This window comes from Asterias amurensis, chromosome 5 (genome assembly GCF_032118995.1).
Source record: "Asterias amurensis chromosome 5, ASM3211899v1".
Classification (NCBI taxonomy): domain Eukaryota; kingdom Metazoa; phylum Echinodermata; class Asteroidea; order Forcipulatida; family Asteriidae; genus Asterias; species Asterias amurensis.
In genome coordinates, this window is record NC_092652.1 from 16,901,198 (window position 1) to 16,920,964 (window position 19,767).

Consider the following 19,767-nt stretch of genomic DNA (forward strand, 5'->3'; position numbering starts at 1 on the left):
TGTCTTTGATTGAATTTAGTTCCAGCAGTGAATGTCAAACATAAGCAAGTACCTTTGTGAGCAGCGAAAACATTTTTGATTTTATTGTATTTATTTTTCATATTTTAAACAAAGTTGAAGCTGTGAAATGGCTCATTTAACCCTTTGGTGCACAGAATAAGGGTTAAAATGACAATGCAATGAGCAATTCTTTTGAAAACCACTTCAATATTTTCATTAATTTAATTACAGTACATTCCAAGCGTGTACCGTTATCCTGTACAAAGTTTGGAATACTATTTCTCGTTCCTATAAATGATTTGTAAGCACATTGGTAGACATCGTCTCTTTTCATTTTGGTAAAGAACTTTCATTTAAAGGAACACGTTGCCTTGGATCGGTCGAGTTGGTCTTTGAAAGTGTTTGTAACCGTTTGTTATAAAATGCATATGGGTAGAAAGATGTTTAAAAAGTAGAATACAATGATCTACACAAATTTGCCTCGAAATTGCGTTGTTTTCCTTTTACTTTGCGAACTAACACAGTCGGCCATTTATGGGAGTCAAAATTTTGACTCCCATAAATGGCCGACCGTGTTTGTCGACGAGATAAAAGGAAAACCACGCAATTTCGAGTGATACTTGTGTGGATCATTGTATTCTACTTTTAAAATATCTCTCTAATCATGCATTCTATAACAATTGGTTACATATGCTGATCCAAGGCAACGTGTTCCTTTAAGTGCAGCCGTCAACTTTTTCTTCTTCTATGCTTCAAAGTCAATGTAACCGAACAGAGGCTTGTTTTGCATTGTCAAAAAAACAGGATACATAACTATTTGTAGCAAATAAGGAACAAGTGGAATAAAGAAGTGAGTTGAAAAATGGGTATCTTGTTACAATATGATGTACCACTCGACACATTTGAACAACTTGTCTGAGTAGGATTTATGTTTAAAGGCTCCAGACACTATTGGTAAGTGCTCAAAATAGTTGTTAGCATAAAAACTTACATGTTAGTGATCAATGGAGAGCTGTTGATAGTATGAAACATTGTGAACTCCCTCTGAACATGCTGAAATAGCGTCGTTTTCAAGAACAAAGTAATTTCTCGCTAAAATATGAACTTGATTTTGAAACCTCAGAACTTGATTTTGAGTTCTCGAAATCAAGCATCTGAAAGCACACAACTTCGTGTGACAAAGGGTTTTTTTTATCCATTATTTTCTTACAACTTTGATGACCAACTGAGTTCAAATTATCACAGGTTTGTTGTTTTGTGCACATGTTGAGATATTCCAAGTGAGAAGACTGGTCTTTGACAATTAACAATAGTGTACAGTGTCTTTAATGAAAGGTTTGTCAGTTTCTCAAAACAATTTGATAAATCTTTCCATTCCGGATTTATTGCGTTAACAGGATCGTTTCCCGCCCACCTCCAACTTCTCTGATTAAAAATAAACAAGAGACGAAAAAGCACTTGCGGGACCTTATCAAATGACTTCCAGAGTAAGCCCTGATTGGACGACACATCACCCGTTGCGGCAGGATGCTACACTTTGGAATTTACCGTAGATAACAAAAGGTAAGTTTCATCCGGAAACATGAGAAAGGGACTGGGGTATAGTCAACTTTTTTCAGTATCTTTCTTTTTAGGAAACTTGGTGTTAAAGGGGAGGTTCTACTTTTGGTAATCGCTCTTAAAATTACTTTTTGTAAGAAGCCAAAACAGTATTAAGAACTGGTTTCCATTTGGGTCCCTGAATATTAAAGTTGAGAACAAACAACTCATCATGTTAAATAGAAGATGGACGTAATCACACTGTATAACTAACAATATCAAATTATTAACTATGTATAAAGCATTTTTAGAAACATTTCTCTTTGAAGTAGTGTGGTTATGGAAAAATATATCAGTTTTTATGCTCAAATGTTTGAATCTGAGAAGCGTTTACTGTCGGTAAGGCTTCTCAGATTGTGAATCCAAATTACCCATTATGCTTCCTGCGTGGCATATAACCGCTGCGGATTTTCAATGTTATCTCACAAACGGGACCACCTTTTGAAATGCAATTTTTCATATGTTAGTTTTATTGTATTGACCCATTTCACCTGACGTCATCAGCAGAAAAATCTTGAATGCCCCATACTGGTGGGCAATTTCACTGTGCTTTTTTATATATAACTCCATGCTGCGCGTTATGCAGTAAAGTGAGCATTTTAGGCGACGCGGCGTTAATACACGTAAACCTAACTGCCCACCAACATGGTGAGCGGGGTATTGGTCGCCGCGTGTGATAAGCGTGCAAGGGGTCAATACACATGTACATCTACATTTATATAGGATTAAAACAATTGAATGACCCCCAAAACCAAAGGTACACTTTGCCTTTATCTCTATGGTAGGAAGACATGGTGTTTTTACCAATTAAAGGGGTGCATAACATTGGTCAGATTGAAAATACAAATCTTCACAGATTTACACATAATTTGCATTAAAGCCAATGGTACATAAAAATAATAATAAAAGTTCACAGATTTACAAATAACTTACAGGGTTTACAGAAGGTAATGGTGGAAGACTTATCTTGAAATATTATTCCGTGAAATACTTTACTTTTTGAGAAAACATTATAACAATATCAATTCTCGTTAGCGAGAATTACAGATTTATTTTAAACACATGTCATGACACGGCGAAACGTGGGGAAACAAGGGTGGGTTTTCCCGTTATTTTCTCCCGACTCCGACTTCCGATTGAGCTAAAATTTTCACAGGTTTGTTATTTGATATAGAAGTTGTGATACACGAAGTGTGGCCCTTGGACAACACTGTTTACCGAAAGTGTCCAATGGCTTTAAAGGGGTACATAACATTGGTCAGATTGAAAATACAAATCTTCACAGATTTACACATAATTTGCATTGTCTAAAGATGTTCATGGTGTAAAAATTATCCTCAAAAGTATTTTTGCCTGGAATTCTGCGCTTTGAAGATGAGTAAAACAAACAGCTCAAGTCCAAAATACGTGTTTGAAAACAGCAATGGGATTTTTTTCATTATATTCTAGAGACTCTGATGACCAGTTGAGTGTAAACTTTGGCAGGTTTGTTAATTTATGTCGGGTCACATAAAGTGCAGACACTGGTCTTGGACAACTACCGGTACCAATTTTGTCTGTGTGCTCTGTGTCCAAGATTGTTATTTGAGATAAACCCTGTCCTTATTTCTGAGAGGGAAGTTGGTTTTGCGGACACCTTTTATTTGTAGGCTTGAAGTTTTTGGGGGCGATGCACGTTAGAGACCATTGTTTGGAATTATTTTGCAGTTTGACATGTGTAACATTCTCACCTTGGATAAAACAGATAACAATAACAATAACAAACCTGTGAAAATTTGAGCTTCATTGGTCGTCGAAGTTGCTAGATAATAATGAAAGAAAAACCCCTCGAAGTTGTGTGTTTTCAGATGCTTGATTTCGAGACCTCAAAATCTAATTCTGAGGTCTCAAAATCAAATTTGTGGAAAGTTACTTCTTTCTCAAAAACTACGTCACTTCAGAGGGAACCGTTTCTCACAATGTTTTATACTATCAACCTCTCCCCATTACTCCTTAACAAGTAAGGTTTTATGCTAACAATTATTTTGAGTAATTTCCAATAGTGTCCACTGCCATGACTGCCTTTAAGAGTATTCTGAGAAGACAATTGTCTGCCTAAATAAAACAAATCTCATCAATAATGGCTTTTTTTTTTGGTCTTCAATGAAAACCCACGCAGGCTCACAGTATGTGTACAAAATAAGAAATTCTGTGAAAAGAGTTGGCAACGTAGACTGATGTTTATTCTTGGATTTCTAGTATTCAGATTTAGAAGCGGTGTTTATTTAGTCTTTTTTTTGTCTTTCCTTTCCATTTGTCGTGTTTATCTGCGGGGGTTTATTGTTTCGGTATTTTTGTTTTCCGGGTGAAAAGCATTACCCGCTTATTGAACAGTGTCAAACACAGGAGTTGTGTTTGTTAAGGTTACACACATCAGCGCTTTGAACACACCGACTTGGAGCGCTCTTGTTACCTGTCACCCAATCAGCAACAATAAAAACTTCAGAAATCCAGAAACATCCCTGCTGAAAAGAATCTTTTCTTTCTAAAGAAGTTGCCCTTCGGGGGCTCCCCCCCCCCCCCATGAGCTCCTCTCCTTACATTAGTGACAGGAAACCCAAACATGTGACCTTGTGACTTCCCCACTTGGAACTATCGCCTTAGTATCGCGCTCTATTGTGCTCTTAAAAGCACCCCGAACCTCCATGGAAAGTTCTGGCACACTGGTGGAGTCTGGAGGAACAAAGACTTGAAAGGGGATTATCATTTCAATTTGAACATTCAGGCTTACTAAGGTCTTTAGTGAACTGGTTAGGTCAATCGTCAGTCATTGAAAACAGTCTCTCTCTCTTTTTTTTTTTTTTTTTTTTTTAAGGAGGGGGGGGGGGGGTGGGGTGGGTAATTTGATTGCCCATTCAAGAGTTCAGTTGGGTTATAATAATGGAAATGTAAGTCCTTCACTCGAGCCAACCATCCGGCAAAACAACTTCATGCTTAGGACAAGGACGTTGACAGAAAGGATTGAGTGACCGATCAACACGGATTGAAAGGGGAACTTGGAATTCCAGGCTCGGTGGACGAGGCGACCTGATTGGCTAATCGGTGAACAAACAGGAAATGGTGGGGTTGAAACCCCTTAGATTTTGGGGTGTCAGAGTGTGTCGTCTCGTCAGGGTGTATGCTTTCAGTAGAGTATCGGGAGACGAAAGTTTTTTTTTTTTTTACGATCGGTTATCCAGCTGTCACGCCACATTAATACTGATAATCACTTCAAGAGGGTGTTCTCTTGTGAGTAGGCTGAAGGTGTTGGAATGAGCTGATAGCAGTTTTATCAAAAAGGTACTTTGTTATTCTTAGAAAATAAGGCTAGACTGAAACACCGGTCAACTTGTTTCTAGGTCAACATTTTTTTTTCTTTTGGAAAGGTTGGTTGTCCTTTCTCTATGGTTGGAATAAGCACCTGTCCAGTTTTCTGTCTGAGCTTTTGAAAAATACTTCGCACTTTGTTTTGAATGTCATCCCCGAAAGATGCTGACTGTGTTTTCAAAAAGTGCTGACAATGTTCGTACATATAATGGGAGACTTTGGAATGTTAGCTGGCAGCAGACGTACCATGTAAAATCCCATTGTCAACATAGTTCTGAGCATGCACACATTACCAAAAAACAATCGTTTTGTCAGCAGTGGCTGCTGAATATGCCGCAGCACCCTGTAAACCCTTAGGTGCTAAATACAATTTGGTATCATAATTTCAAAAAATTCAAAACTTTTGTCTTAGTTAGAATTGTTTGGCACCCCCGAACAAAGATATTGACAAAATAGGGACACCGCCAACATAGGGCTAGATAGCTCAGTTGGTAGAGCGCAGGCACGTTAATCGGGAGGTCTTTGGTTCGAATTCCACTCTAGTCAATTCTTTGTTCAACCCAAAAAATCATTTTAAAATTGTTTCTGTCTGTTCAAGTGCCTTGAGTTACCTTATTGGTCGATATGTATGATATATAAGACTTCATATTATTCTTACTGGCGTCCCAAAAGTCCTGCAATGTTTGTAGCTTCAGCTGTTTTGCCTGTGTTTATTTTAACAAAACTTTGTCAAAGTACAATATACAGGTACCTTAAAGACACTGGACACTATTGGTAATTGTCAAAGACCAGTCTTCTCACTTGGTGAATCTCAACGTAGGCACAAAATAACAAACCTGTAAAAATTTGGACTCAATTGGTCGTCGAAGTTGCTAGAGAATAATGGAAGAAAAAACTCACTCTTGTCACACAAAGTTGTGTGCTCTCAAAATCAAATTCTGAGGTCTCGAAATCAGATTCAAATAATTAAGTGGAAAATTACTTCTTTCTCGAAAACTATGTTACTTCCGAGGGAGCCGATTCTCACAATGTTTTAAACAATCAACAGCTCCCCATAACTCATTACCAAGTAAGGTTTTTTGCTAATAACTGTTTAAAAGTAATTACCAATAGTGTCCACTGCCTTTAATGTAAAGTCAATTTTGAATCGGGTACGATTCTTCCATTATTCACTATTAATATTTGAAGGATACTTAAATGGTCTCCTCTTAATAAAAGTGACATGTAGTAGGTATTCTCTTGGTCAAAAATCTAAAAAATTATAAGTCAGGAACATGGTATACACACAAACATCACAATGTTGCAAGTGGCCCAGAGAACGGTTCCGCGGTACAACAAAAGAGTCAGCAAAAAACCCCAGAATTGAAATAGAGCCAGTACAAAGTATTTAAAGAAAGAAAAAAAAAGTGAGTGTATCTGGAAAGAAACACAAAGGAAAACAAAAACATTCAAGATGTCCCAGACGCAGAATGTTGACAACGAAAATAGCCGAGGCAGGGTAATACACGCAAGCACCTCGGGGACTAGCCGAGGTCTGTAACTGAAGACAGTTTCCATTTGCCGAGATGATAGCAAGACAAAGTTTATCTGTGTTAGCTACAGAACAGTAACAATCCAAACAGACATTTACAGACATCTGAGTTGTAGATTCCTTACAGTCCCTACAAGACTCAACTGACGGCTGATTTCAGACCAAGATTAAATATATCCTGACATATAAAACTTGTTTTTCACCAATCCCAAAAATAGACTTTTTTTTTTAAACCTTTTTTTGTTTGGATAGCTGGCTAGAAATTTTTTCCTTTTTTGTAAATTTGCTGGTCCTGTTCTTTTATTAATTTTGTGTGTGTGTTCAAGCTCTTGCTTGAAAGACCATTAATTGGAGAGTGAAACCAAATTGTACCTGTACACTGTACACTACTTGTAATTACTCAAAATAATTATTAGCATAAAACCTTACTTGGTAACAAGCAATGGAGAGCTGTTGATAGTATAAAACGTTGAGAAGACTGGTCCTTGACAATTACCAATAGTGTCCAGAGTCTTTAAGTTTACTTTACAAACAGTATTAGTAAAGATGCTAATTTGAGATATTATCCACAATACAGAGTTGCCAAACTGTCCCTGATTCTGCAGAAAGTTTCTGGAAAATCACCAATCTTTACAAGTTCTAATGAATATTAATTTTGGTTTTTACCCATACACCGATGTGTGTTAGCACTGTTCCCGAGTCCTGTAAAAAAGTATCACAGGCCTGTTACTCGGGTGGGGTTCGTACCCACGACCCTTGCAATTCTAGAGCAGTGTCTTACCAACTAGACTACCGAGGTTGCCCGGCAGCTAGAGGCAGTTAGAATCCTATGTTTTGGCAGCGGGTACCGCAACGATATAATAGATGTTAAATATGCATCGGCGATGCAAATTCAACATCTATTATAAGTTCTAATGAACAAACTTAAAAAATATCCCTGATTATGGAAACCTTTCCCTTGTTATATTTATGAATGTAATTCTAACAACAATGCCCTGATTGCAAGATGCAAAGTGAGCAGCTCTGACACTATAAATACAAATTGTTATACTAATTCTATAAGAATACAAGTGCTTATTTTTAAAGAGATTTAACTTTGCGGGAATTTAGTTTTTGTTTGTGGGGAAAAAATTTCAAGTGCAAAATCATGAGAGAGAATCCGATATCTAAGTAATGCTTGATTAACTGCAAGTTCAAGCACTTTCCTCCATCAACCAATGCCCCCCCCCCCCATCACCTTTTACACGTAATACACACACGCGCCTGCTGTCCCACGCTCAAATTTGCATAATTAATTGCAATAGCCACCGGTACCCTTCTCTAAGCAGTCGTCATCAGGGGCAGGAAATACAGTCCGAATCAAATTAAACGGACCATTCAGTTTATGGAATTCTGGACCGTGCCAGTCCGCGGCGATGTGAAGGATGAATTGGAAGATGTAGTGAGACAAGAAGAAAAGTGATATGCCTCGGCCCGTGGTCTCACTTTCTTGGAATCACTTGAGCGTACCAAAACAGACATTATAGCCAGGGGGGCCCCTTCTTCCAGCACCCCCCCCCCTCCAAATATGAAAAAGCCTTAGGGGGAAAGAGGGCTGACGTCGGCATATTTATTAACACCATTTCAGCGAGTAACGTCAGAGCTGACCGACCTATAAGGGGGGGGGGGTCATCATTTCTTGGCAATGGCCCAAAGGGAAAGTTATCTACAATTACAGATTTACTTGAATGAAGCCTAATTAGTAAGCTTGTCACACTGTGAAATTGAACTTTGGATATATTTGTTTCCAATTCTTGAGAGAATGTAAACATGCAGATCGTACCATATCATTATATTTTTACGCCCGTTCATTCAGTAAAAAAAGAAATGCTGTGCCACGCCATTGAATACTAAATGGAATCCTGTAAAATAATAATTGACCTTGTTGTTCTGTTACAAATCATCTCTTTTGGATGAACTCGCAGGTTACTCTAAATTTATTTTTTGTCAGTTGTGAGCCGTGAAAGGGTCTAGTTACTTTTTGTCTGACTCAAGACACGAACCTACACAGATTTACAAGAATCTTACACAGTTGTGAGATATCGGTATTAGAAAGCTTCCCTATATGACTTACTGAGGTGCTGTAGGTTTTGAGTAATGAGTAAAACAATTTCACAATAAATAACTGTTATCTCAGTGAGACGAAAATTATTTTAGCATGTACAAAGGACTTACACGTTTTTCCTGAAGACATTGCTCTGTGATTTTCAAAAAATTTACAACTAATGAAGCCAAAACTTCTCTAGTTAAATCATATTAAAAGCATCTTCTTTCACAGGGAGTAGGGACTCATGTCATTACCAAAAACTTGATTTACGAAAGGTATCGAAACCCTTTAAAAACACCTAGCAAAGGACCGAGGAACCCGGCTTCTTGGGCAGATAAAGGTATAGGAAACAACCTCTAGAGGGGGTGGTACATTTAGGAGCAAGTTCGAGTGGGCACATTTAGGAGCAAGTTCGAGTGGGCACATTTAGTCAACCTGTGGTTGACTACGGACCAGCAACGTACATGCGCAGTGACGCACTCACTCGAACGACTCATTTGGAAGTCTAGTCAACCTTCTGCCTTTTCGCTATAGTGTCACTGGTTCCACTCTGCGCTTTACACATGTTAGAATGGAACGTGCTGTTGGGACCAGTGAAGAAACCATGGGTGCGAGGTTGGTTCCAAATGGTCGACCACAGTAATCAACCAATGATCGACCAGCATGGGTTCGAGTGCAAATGATCAGCCTTTAGTTAACCATTGTGCCCACTCGAACTAACTCCAAGATGCTGTTCCCAGAAGCTCCTTGATATCTGTGACTCCGGGGGTTACCAAAAGGTGGACACATGTCATCACTTCTTTCTTGAATAGAATCATTAGGAATGTCCATTAAAACTTTAGTAAAGATGTTCATTTTACAAATTCTTGTATATGGATGAAAAATGGAGAACAAACTCACAAATTTTTCACATTGATTGTAAGTGGTTCTCCACCTTCTGAAACTGCCCCCAACCGGGCGGCAGGGGAACCTGCCAAGTTTTTAGTATCATATCCAGAGTTCTTGAGGCATGGTGAGGCATCAATGTATTTGGTTTGCGGTAACACCATTGTATGTATTATTACGTCTCTCAATAAACACTCACTACTACACAAGTGGCTTCATCAGAAACCTCACTGAAAAAATTGTTCTGCATTTTTTCATCCATATGTTGGAATCTGTATTAAATGAACAGCGTTACTGATGTCATCATTTCAGCATACCTCCCAAAGTTAGGTTTCCGTGTTTGGGACAGCTTCAGTCAACAATGACTCTCACCTCTGAAGGTCGACATTAAAGAAATCCATACACTCTTGGCATTGGGTAATTTTCTCTACTTGGTGGACATCCTTAAAGGCAGTGGACACTGTTGGTAATAACTCAAAATAATTATTAGCATGAAACCTTACTTGGCAACAAGTAATGGGGAGCTGTTGATACTATAAAACCTTGTGAGAAACGGCTCCCTCTGAAGTTTTCGAGAAAGAAGTAATTTTCCACGCATTTGATTTTGAGACCTCAGATTTAGATTTTGAGGTCTCAAAATCAAGCATCTGAAAGCACACAACTTCATGTGACAAGGATGTTTTTTCTCTCATTATTATCTCGCAACTTTGACGACCATTTGACCTCAAATTTTCACAAAGGTTTGTTATTTTATGCGTAAGTTGAGATACACCAAGTGAGAAGACTGGTCTTTGACAATTACCAATAGTGTCCAGTGTCTTTAAGTATCCTTCAGTATCGGTTTGGGTTCATTGCCTGGTGGGAGTACATGTAGGTCATAGCATTGCGGGGGAAGGACAGACCCCTCACCACCGACCCATTATTGGGTTTGAATGCATTCATAAATATTAATCAGACTTGGAGTGTTTACTAAGAGTACATAATAACTCTGGATATGATACTATACCAAAAAAAAAAACGGTTCCTCATCCCCTGCCGCCCGGTAGGGGGCTGTTTCAGTAGGTGGGGAAGCACTTAAAATCAATTTGATATAAGAGCCACTTTTCTCACAAAGAGGTTTATAGCATGCCTTCTGGATGTTGTTTCTTGAATCTGTGACTAAACTGTACGTCTGCTGACATTTGGGATTGTATCCTGTTGTGATGACTTTTGTCAGTTATACCGCTTCATGAATGACAGATGTAAAACAGGCTTCTTTTTTTGGGGGGGGGGGGGGGGGTGGGATCCGCCAACTCAAGGCCAGAAGGCCCACTCAACGTCAAAGTGAACGCTACAAGGAAAATGTAGAACTTTAGGGTGAGGAGAAAATGTCTATTGGCATTTCTCTTGAATTGTGATAGATTGTCAGGCCTTGAGTTTCGTTCTTGAAAAGGACAGGAATTTTCATCGGGTAAGGGGCACTTCTTTGAGGAAAATTTGTATTGGAACTTTGCAAAGGGCACCACAGCAAAAGCACAGGGCACCGCGGCAGTTACTGTGGGTGCCAGGGGATATATAGCCTGGTTTGTAATAGTGGAAAAACAATATGGGTACTATGGAGTTCCAAAATGCAAAAGAGAGGGGGAAAGCTAGAAGAATATCTCACAGTACAGGCCTTTGAAGCGGATGAAATAAGGAAATGAGAAAATACAGCAAAACGTACAGCATGAGTCGAGCTGTTTTACTGATAAAAAAATTGTGCAAAAAATAGTGAATTGGCCTAACATTCTGACCCTAGCAGAGTCTTTATCAAAAGCTTAATATAAAATAAGCGTTTTTTTTTGCATTCTAACCACATTTCCTTCTGGTTGGTTATGTTTTCAACAGCTTATTCTATTTTCCCAAGTCAATTTGGGACACTTAAAGCATTTGGTATTCAATTGGCAGCCTCATTTATTTGCTACGTTTTTTGTATATCTATTCTTCCTCCAGAACTGAAATGTCTGTCTCAAAACAGCAACGCACAGCGATCAGCTCTGCATCTCGCCTGTCACCACCGAATTCCCGAATGACTGGCAGGGCGCCGACTCCAGAGGGCGTACCGCTATGGTTTCATGGACTCCTGGCGCGGAGTGTGGCCGAGGATTTACTTTTGAAAAACTCCCATACAGCTGAAGGTCTGTTTCTTGTCAGGCAGAGCAGCAATAGAGGAGGTGAGTTGAACCACACCCCCTTCCCCCCAAAGTTCTGCCCTCCCTTTATAAAGATCTTTCAAATCAACCTGCCCCTGAAAAGGACACCCAGATTTGCTATAGACAGTGACTGTGCAAGTCTAGCACATTTGGAAAGGAAAACAACTCATGAAAACTAAATTTGTCTTCTCAAAATTTTATTAAACCCTTTTATATACAAAAAATAAAAAATATGAAATAAAAACACACATAGCAATTAGTTCTAAATTCAGTTTCAAATTTTTATATGAAACCAAAATAGTTTGATAAAATTATAACTGCAATAAAAATGACATTTTTGGGTGAGGATGTATATTCTCATCTTAAACTAAAGCGCATAAGACTTCTCGGTGAATGTGATTGCGCTCGATGATAATAGTTCTTTAATAATAATTATTGAACAGAATCGCACATATTTAAAAGTTTTACCAATTTGGTTTGGAAGTTTGTACCAGACTTGCACAGTCTGTAGTTAGACCTCCTTGAATGCTTCTTGACATGTGTCTTATTAGCAGCATCCTTGATTACCCCCTCTGTTGGTGTGAATCACGATTGTGGTGTTGAACTTTGAGGGGAGTGCTGAACTCAGCCTGCTGGCTTTATCAGCAACTGTAAAGAATAGATCAGTGTTCTTTATCATTTGCTACGGCACACAGTGTTAATTTTGTTTCCTCTTTCTGGAAAATTGTGAAAATTCAGATAAATTGACTATTCGCCCGTGTGTTGTGTTTATCGCACGCCAAAGAACCCAGTGGTTCACCCCTTAGTTCCTGGTTTGATTGGCATTATGTTGCGCCACTGCACCTTGTAAACCATTACATGGTGATATATAGGTATAGGTCTCATACTTCAAACGTAGTTCCACAATATTAAAACACCTTGCTGGAAAATACTGAATGTTAAAGCATCTTGAGCGTCACTGAGTGAGGGACATTAGCACTATTTTTGTGACCAACCAATTCTGTTTGGTTGCCTTTGTGATCCATATATCACAAAGACGGTAGATTGACTGGTGACCTTATTCTGGTAAGGATAATTTTGTTGTGCTTAGCTACTTTATGTGCTTAAAGACAGTAGACACTATTGGTAATTGTCAAAGACCAGTATTTTCACTTGGTGTATCTCAACATATGCATAAAATAACAAACCTGTGAAAATTTGAGCTCAATTGGTCGTCGAAGCTGCGAGATATGAATGAAATAAAAAGCACCCTTGTCACACTCAGTTGTGGGCTTTAAGATGCTTGATTTCGAGACCTCAAATTCTAAACTTGAGGTCTCAAAATCAAATTCGTGGAAAATTACTTCTTTCTCGAAAACTACGTCACTTCAGAGGGAGCCATTTCTCACAATGTTTTATACTATCAACCCCTACCCATTACTCGGTACCAAGTGAGGTTTATGCTAATAATTATTTTGAGCAATTACCAATAGTTTCCACTGCCTTTAAGCAGCTCTATGAAATTGGGCACTGGGGTGATCGTTCTTCATTTTTTTTTTGCCATATCATCGTCTATGCTTTCTTATTTGACGCAGGTCACTTTGTCATCTCAGTCTGTACGGGAATCACTGTCAACCACTATCTTGTGGAGACTCTGGAGTCCATGTTCTACGTCAGGAGAGATCGAAGTGAAGAGAGAGGCCGGGACATCCAGGCCAGGGACCTGTGTAGCCTGGTACAATGCTACCAAGGATCAGCACTGGATGAATCAGGTGTGTATACATAGACTGGTCCCCTGTCCTTACTGGGCCCAATTTCATAGAGCTGCTAAGCACACAAATTTGCTTAGCTTGAAATTTCTTCCTTGATAAAAACAGGTTTACCAACCAAATTTCCATGTGATTTTCAGGATAAGGAAACAAAAGCTGAATACCAGTAACAAGCACTAGGCAACAAATGGACATTTGGCTGGTAATCCTGTCTTTATCGGGAAAGAAATTTCATGCTTAACAAATTTTTGTGCTTAGCAGCTCTATGAAATTTGGCCCAGGTATAGGCTTTACAGAACCAGCGATATCATTGGATACAGGGTACATGTACAATCATGTAATGATGTTTTATAGGTAAGCATGTACAAAGAATTAGAGTGCGAAGTGAATGCGAACTGGCTCTAGGCCACTCTCTGGCGTAATGAGCCTCGAACTGTGACGTCGAATGTTTCCCAGTCTTATTCATTTTTAGGATTGTATCTTTTTATTTCTGTAGCTGTTCTGCCCTTGTAAAGTGTAATAAAATAATAATAAAATTAAATAAAAGAAGAATCTTCACGCAAAACCCTCCGCAGGCTTATTTGGCATGCCAGAATCTAATTGTTGACCTTCTCCAGAACCTGTTGCAGAAATTATGAACTCTGTAAACTTTAACAGGTTTGGGGCAGAGTCAGGAGTTCAAATCCCACTGGTGTGCCAGCTGGTTTTCTGGCACTTTCTCACCAATTGATTATCGTCGATGTCAATGTACTTTTATAAAGGTCAAACCAAGAGAGAATTTCCATACCAGTTTGATCTCAGCAAATTTGCTTTTTATGTGGTAAACAAATTGTGCGCACAGTTTCAGGTAGAGGAGAAATACAATTGTAAATTCATGTGGTTATTTTCGGTACCTTATGAAGACAAGGACAAAACAAAGAAGGGATATTTGAAGGACTCCACGGAGGTATTCTAAAGACTGGGATGAGGTTCTCCTCAAGGAAATGCATGTACAAAGTCCAATGGAAACTGTTAAAGGAACACATTGCCTTGGATCGGTCGAGTTGGTCTTTGAAAAGCAGTTGTAATTGTTTGTTATAAAATGCATGTGATTAGAAAGACATTTTAAAAGTAGAATATAATGATCCACACAAGTATCACTCGAACATTTTAAAAGTAGAATATAATGATCCATACAAGTATCACTCGAAATTGCGTGATTTTCCTTTTTACCTCGTCGACTACCACTGTCGGCCAAATTACCGACCGTGTTAGTTCGCAGAGTAAAAGTAAAACCATGCGATTTCGAGGAAAATTTCTGTAGATCATTGTATTCTACTTTTAAAACATCTTTCTAACCATATGCATTTTATAACAAACGATTAGAAAGGCTTTTCAAAGACCAACTCGTCTGATCCAAGGCAACTTGTTCCTTTAGGTGCAGGGACGAAGGAAAGAACAAAGAAATGCTCCACAAGGATGAACGTTTTAGAATGTTTGGATATCTTATGATTTGACAAATGAATTTCTACACTCATTTTTATACTGTGGTCCCACCCTATAGATTTCTCAGGGAACCATAACCTTACAGGCTTTGCTTCTTTATGTGGTCCCTCCACAGTTTCATGTATGTCCATGCTTATTATTCATTTGATTAATCTTATCAAACAACTATTTATTTCTTAACTTTGAATTTACATTGCCTTTGATCCGTTTTTAATTGTGATTTTGATACTATGGAAACATACTGATTGGTTGATTGAGATCATGAACTGTTTTTTTATTACAATTTTTTCTTGTCTCCTAGGACTGACTTTGAAAGACGGTCTTCTCAGAACGATTCCCGTCACCGTAACCGCTCCTCTGACAGCCATGACAAGATCGAGAATCAACCACAATTACATCCCGCTTCACATGGACAACCGGGAATACATCGCGCTGGATGAGTTCACCGCGGGAGAGGACCTGCAGGCCCTGTCCTTCCGCAAGGGCGAAGTCCTCACCGTACTTCAGAAGGAGAGCAAGAACTGGTGGTTCGCCTACAACATCCAGCACAACCTCGGCTACATCCCGGCATCACTGGTGTGCAATCTGAAGGAGTGGCAACAGAAGTGTAAGAACAGCGGAGCGTTTTGCAATCTGGGCTGCACTGATACAGACGACGTGTTTGTGTCCAATCGGGAGAAGACGGACGAGAGCGTCATCCAGCGACAGGAAGAGAGAAAATGTCTACTGGACATGAACTCTAATGTACTAGGAGTGTGCGGATGCTCAAAGTCAATATCGTCGAGCCCTGTACGGTGCCATAGCAGTCCTTCGTTACAGGAGAATGCATACAGCAATAAAGAAACCGTGAACGTCTCTAGTGAGTACATTGCATTATGTCTGAGACACAAGGAGCATCAGAAACTCTGTGAGATGCAGAGATTCTTTGACGCCAAACTCTCTCAGAATCTCGCCCCATCCCCGCAGAGGTCGTCGCCCTTTCATTCCTTGAACTACAGCCCCCAACAATCTCCCCCAGACTGCAGACGAGATCTTAAACCAAGGATCTTGATGCGGAGCAAGACGGAACCGGCGAACATCCATAGTGCGCCGCCTTCCCCACATAGGAGAGCTTCGGAGGAGACGGTGACCAAATTATCCAAGGAGAATGTACCCTGTTTACTTGTCACTGCAGTCTCCGTTAATGAATTGGTATTGAATTCACCGGCAAGGAACAACTGTAACAACAAACAGTACACGACACCAAGGGCATCTCAGAGACCAGAGTTAACATTACTAACTTGCCTAGAGGAGGGTGAAGACAAACGAAGTACTAATTGTTCGCCACAGACTGACGACAGCAAACCGGCCAAGCTCGGAGATACCATTGCAGCTGAAGGGGGGAAGTCTCAAGATTCAAACCGAGGGACGGTGACGTTTAAGATGGAGAACTCGTACGATCCAGTAGCGACTTATTTAAGGCTTGCAGAATGCACATCTGGCCCACCGACGTCAATTCATTGAAAAACAGCATTGTGTATTGAGTATAAAACTAAAAGGATAGAAGTATACAAAATCAAGGGCCAATTTAGTAGAGCTTCTAAGCCCAGAAAATGTTTTTTGCTTGGCTCTTTTTTTAAAGGATAACAAAACATAACCATCATTTCAGGGTCCAATTTCATAATACTGCTAAGCACAGGATTATAATTGCTTAACTGGAAACGGAATACCTGCCAAAATCAAAGTAGTAAATAATTGTATGTATCCTGATTCCCAACTAATTCTTGCTTAGCCGATAATTTGCTAAGCACTATTTCCTGCTGTATGTGAAATTGGGCCCACATCTGTTTTAAAACCACCATTTTACGGTGCTGCTTACCGAGTTTGCTTACATGCTCTGTACAGGGCGCTGTAAGCACTGAATTCCCTGGTAAGCAGAGCCAAGAAATTGGACCCAACACTTTTATATTTACAATAAAAAGGTAAAGCACAGCCAAGTTTGATTACAAAAAGTACATCCATGTTTTTTTTATGACCAGATTGTCAAATTTTAATATTAAACTTGCAAAGTTTCCTGTTGGACCAGAAAATAGTTTTGCCTTTGCATTTCTGAAAAGATACATCATTTAAAACCGTAACTCCAGTTTACCTCACCATACAAAAGAAATTATTTTTATTTATTTTTCACGTTTGAGAAAGAAATGTTGTTTCATGCAAATGGTAATTCCATACAATGAACTTTGCTTACTGTGTTACTTTTTGTTTTTTTCAAAAAGGGCAAGTTACATGATTTTTTGTTCTCACTTTTCCAAGAATCAAAACCTCACTCATGAAACACAGGCAGTTGTTCATACATGTACCCTCCGGCAAAGCTGGAAAATATTTGCCGATTGTAACTCAATCTTCACTTTTGGAACTTAAAGGCAGTGGACACTATTGGTTATTGTCAAAGACTAGCCTTCACAGTTGATATATCTCAACATATGCGTTCAATAACAAACCTGTGAAAATTTGAGCTCAATCGGTCATCGAAGTTGCGAGATAATAATGAAAGTAAAAAACACCCTTGTCACACGAAGTTGTGTGCGTTTAGATGGTTGATTTCGAGACCTCAAGTTCTAAAACTGAGGTCTCAGAATCAAATTCGTGGAAAATTACTTCTTTCTTGAAAACCATGGCACTTCAGAGGGAGCCGTTTCCCACAATGTTTTATACCATCAACCTCTCCCCATTACTCGCCACCAAGAAAGGTTTTATGCTAATAACTATTTTGAGTAAATAATGTCCACTGCCTTTAATAAGGCATGCTTTTATATCGAGATCCAAAACTGAATGAATTATTTGACATTCTGAAGTAGTTTAAATGTATTTAATCTGAAGAAGAAAAAAACACCAGGTAGTTTTTAATTCTGAATCAAACTGAAATAATTGAAATATTCCACCTCAGTGTCACTATATTTTTTTGAAATAATTCAGTTCATGAATTCCCTTCACTTTGGGGACGTCTTATTTACTACTGCATGAAATTTCAGCTCAATCACAAGGTTGTGGCTTTGAATCCCCCAAGCTAATCGCTGATTTCACAATGACTATTATAAGTATTGTCATCTAGTTACTGAATAACAATCTCTTGGTTTGTGTTATTCATATTCATAGATCTGTTAAACCAAAGTTTGTATGAGAGAGATTGGAAGTTGTCAGCTTGGCGGTTTTTATCCCTTTGTGGGAGTTTGCCGAGTTTCCTTGCCTTGAAGATTATTCAGACAGACGAGACAATAGGAACAGTCATGGCAAGTTTGCCAATTGCGTGTGACTTCATTTGATCTTATATTGAGGGTGCAAATTGAGTTTGTGCTTTAAACCTTTGGTGCACAGATTAATTGTTTACAAAGCAAAAAAAGAACATGTTCAACTATGTTTTTCTCAAAAATGATCAATAGCACTCCCTGTTGAACATCATACCAGACGAAAGCTCAACACTCGCTCTCAACAATAAAATGAGAGCGGTATACTTTGGGGTTGTAGTTTTTAAGTTATGACTGTTTATAAAAGACCAATTTGACATGTTTTTGGTGGTCGCCAGCGACTGCCTTGTGCACCAACGGGTTAATAGTAAAAGAACACTGGGTGATCGTCACTTTCTAAGCCACTCAATGATTTCAACAATAGAATTTATTCCATAATAAGTTTCTGGGATTTTATTCTGTCCCGATTTTTGTTTTCTCAGTTAGCATTTTTAACAAAAGTTGTTTAATTTCTAATGACAAAAATAATATATAAACCCATTTTCGTATTAACTTTGTATTTTCTAGAATACTAACCACAAGTTGAACTGTCTTTATGTGGCCATTGTCTTTGTACGGACAACTGAGAATTAACCATTTTCATTCCTTATGAAATCATACAGGCATGCAACTGTCGAAAAAAGAAATCCCCCGAAAAAGAGGAAAGCGCGAGGCATAGCAAGACTCTGTATTGTGTTCTTCAATTTTCAATTGCACAGCTGAGAATCCAACAATGAGGAAGTTGTTTAAAAGCACTGGACACCATTTGTAATTGTCAAAGACCAGTATTCTCACCTGGTGTATCTCAACATATGCATAAAATAAAAAACCTGTACAAATTTGGGCTCAATTGGTCATCAAATTTGCAAGAGATGGAAGAAAAACACCTTTGTTGCAATATTTTGTGTGCTTTCAGATGCATAATAAAAAGGCTTCCTATTTGAGGGAGAAATTACCGCTTTCTCAAATCTGTGAAAGTTTGGACTCAATATAGGTCATCAGAGTTGCAAGAGAATAATGACCGAAAAACACCTTTGTTGCACAAATTGGTGTGCTTTCATCTGCCTAAAAAAAGGCTTTAGGCCTGAAGTGTTTTAATATTTGAGTGAGGAATTTCCTCTTCTTAAAAACTGAGTTACTTCAGAGGTAGCCGTTTCTCACAATGTTTTATTCTATCAACATCTCTCCATTACTCGTTACCAAGTAAGTTTTTATGCTAACAATTATTTTGAGTAATTACCAATAGTGTCCAGTGCTCGAGTTGCCTGTCTGAATCATTCAGTGTTTTTTTAAGTATTCAACCAAAGTAGTAAATATCGCACATTTACAACAAGGTTTATCCTGTAACTTGAGACGGCTGACTCAAAATTGACACAAACTCAACGCAAAATGGGTCGGAAAATTCAGTCCTTAATGTTTCAGTCCATTTGAACTTGGAATTTCATTTTCTTTGCCATTTTCTTTTTTAAACCTTGGTTTACTTTGCAATTGTCGACTATTAAAAAGGTTTTAGATAGGGACAACATTGGTAACTATACTACAAAACCAAAATCAACATAGTTGTATTCAAATCTTGGTACAAATTGTCTATCTGAAATGGGTTTGTTATTTTGGTTTGGGGTGTAGAAGTTTTTGCTGGGGGGTGGGGTGGGGG

The 19,767-nt window shown here is 38.7% G+C and overlaps 1 protein-coding gene across 4 annotated transcripts in view; it reads left to right on the plus strand.

Moving 5' to 3' along the window:
• LOC139937606 (uncharacterized) overlaps positions 1 to 18,655 on the plus strand; it is a 55,992-nt gene extending 37,337 nt beyond the window's left edge. For 3 of the 4 annotated variants that reach the window (XM_071932823.1, XM_071932825.1, XM_071932826.1), the window contains 4 exons: positions 1,398 to 1,563; positions 11,418 to 11,638; positions 13,192 to 13,368; positions 15,152 to 18,655. In XM_071932823.1, the coding sequence (XP_071788924.1) occupies positions 11,425 to 11,638; positions 13,192 to 13,368; positions 15,152 to 16,353 (1,593 nt within the window). In that variant the 5' untranslated portion in view covers positions 1,398 to 1,563; positions 11,418 to 11,424 and the 3' untranslated portion in view covers positions 16,354 to 18,655. Of the gene's footprint in view, positions 1 to 1,397; positions 1,564 to 4,824; positions 4,918 to 11,417; positions 11,639 to 13,191; positions 13,369 to 15,151 lie in introns of those variants that run through there. The other variant, XM_071932827.1, reaches the window with a different exon arrangement.
• Positions 18,656 to 19,767: the final 1,112 nt, after the last annotated feature.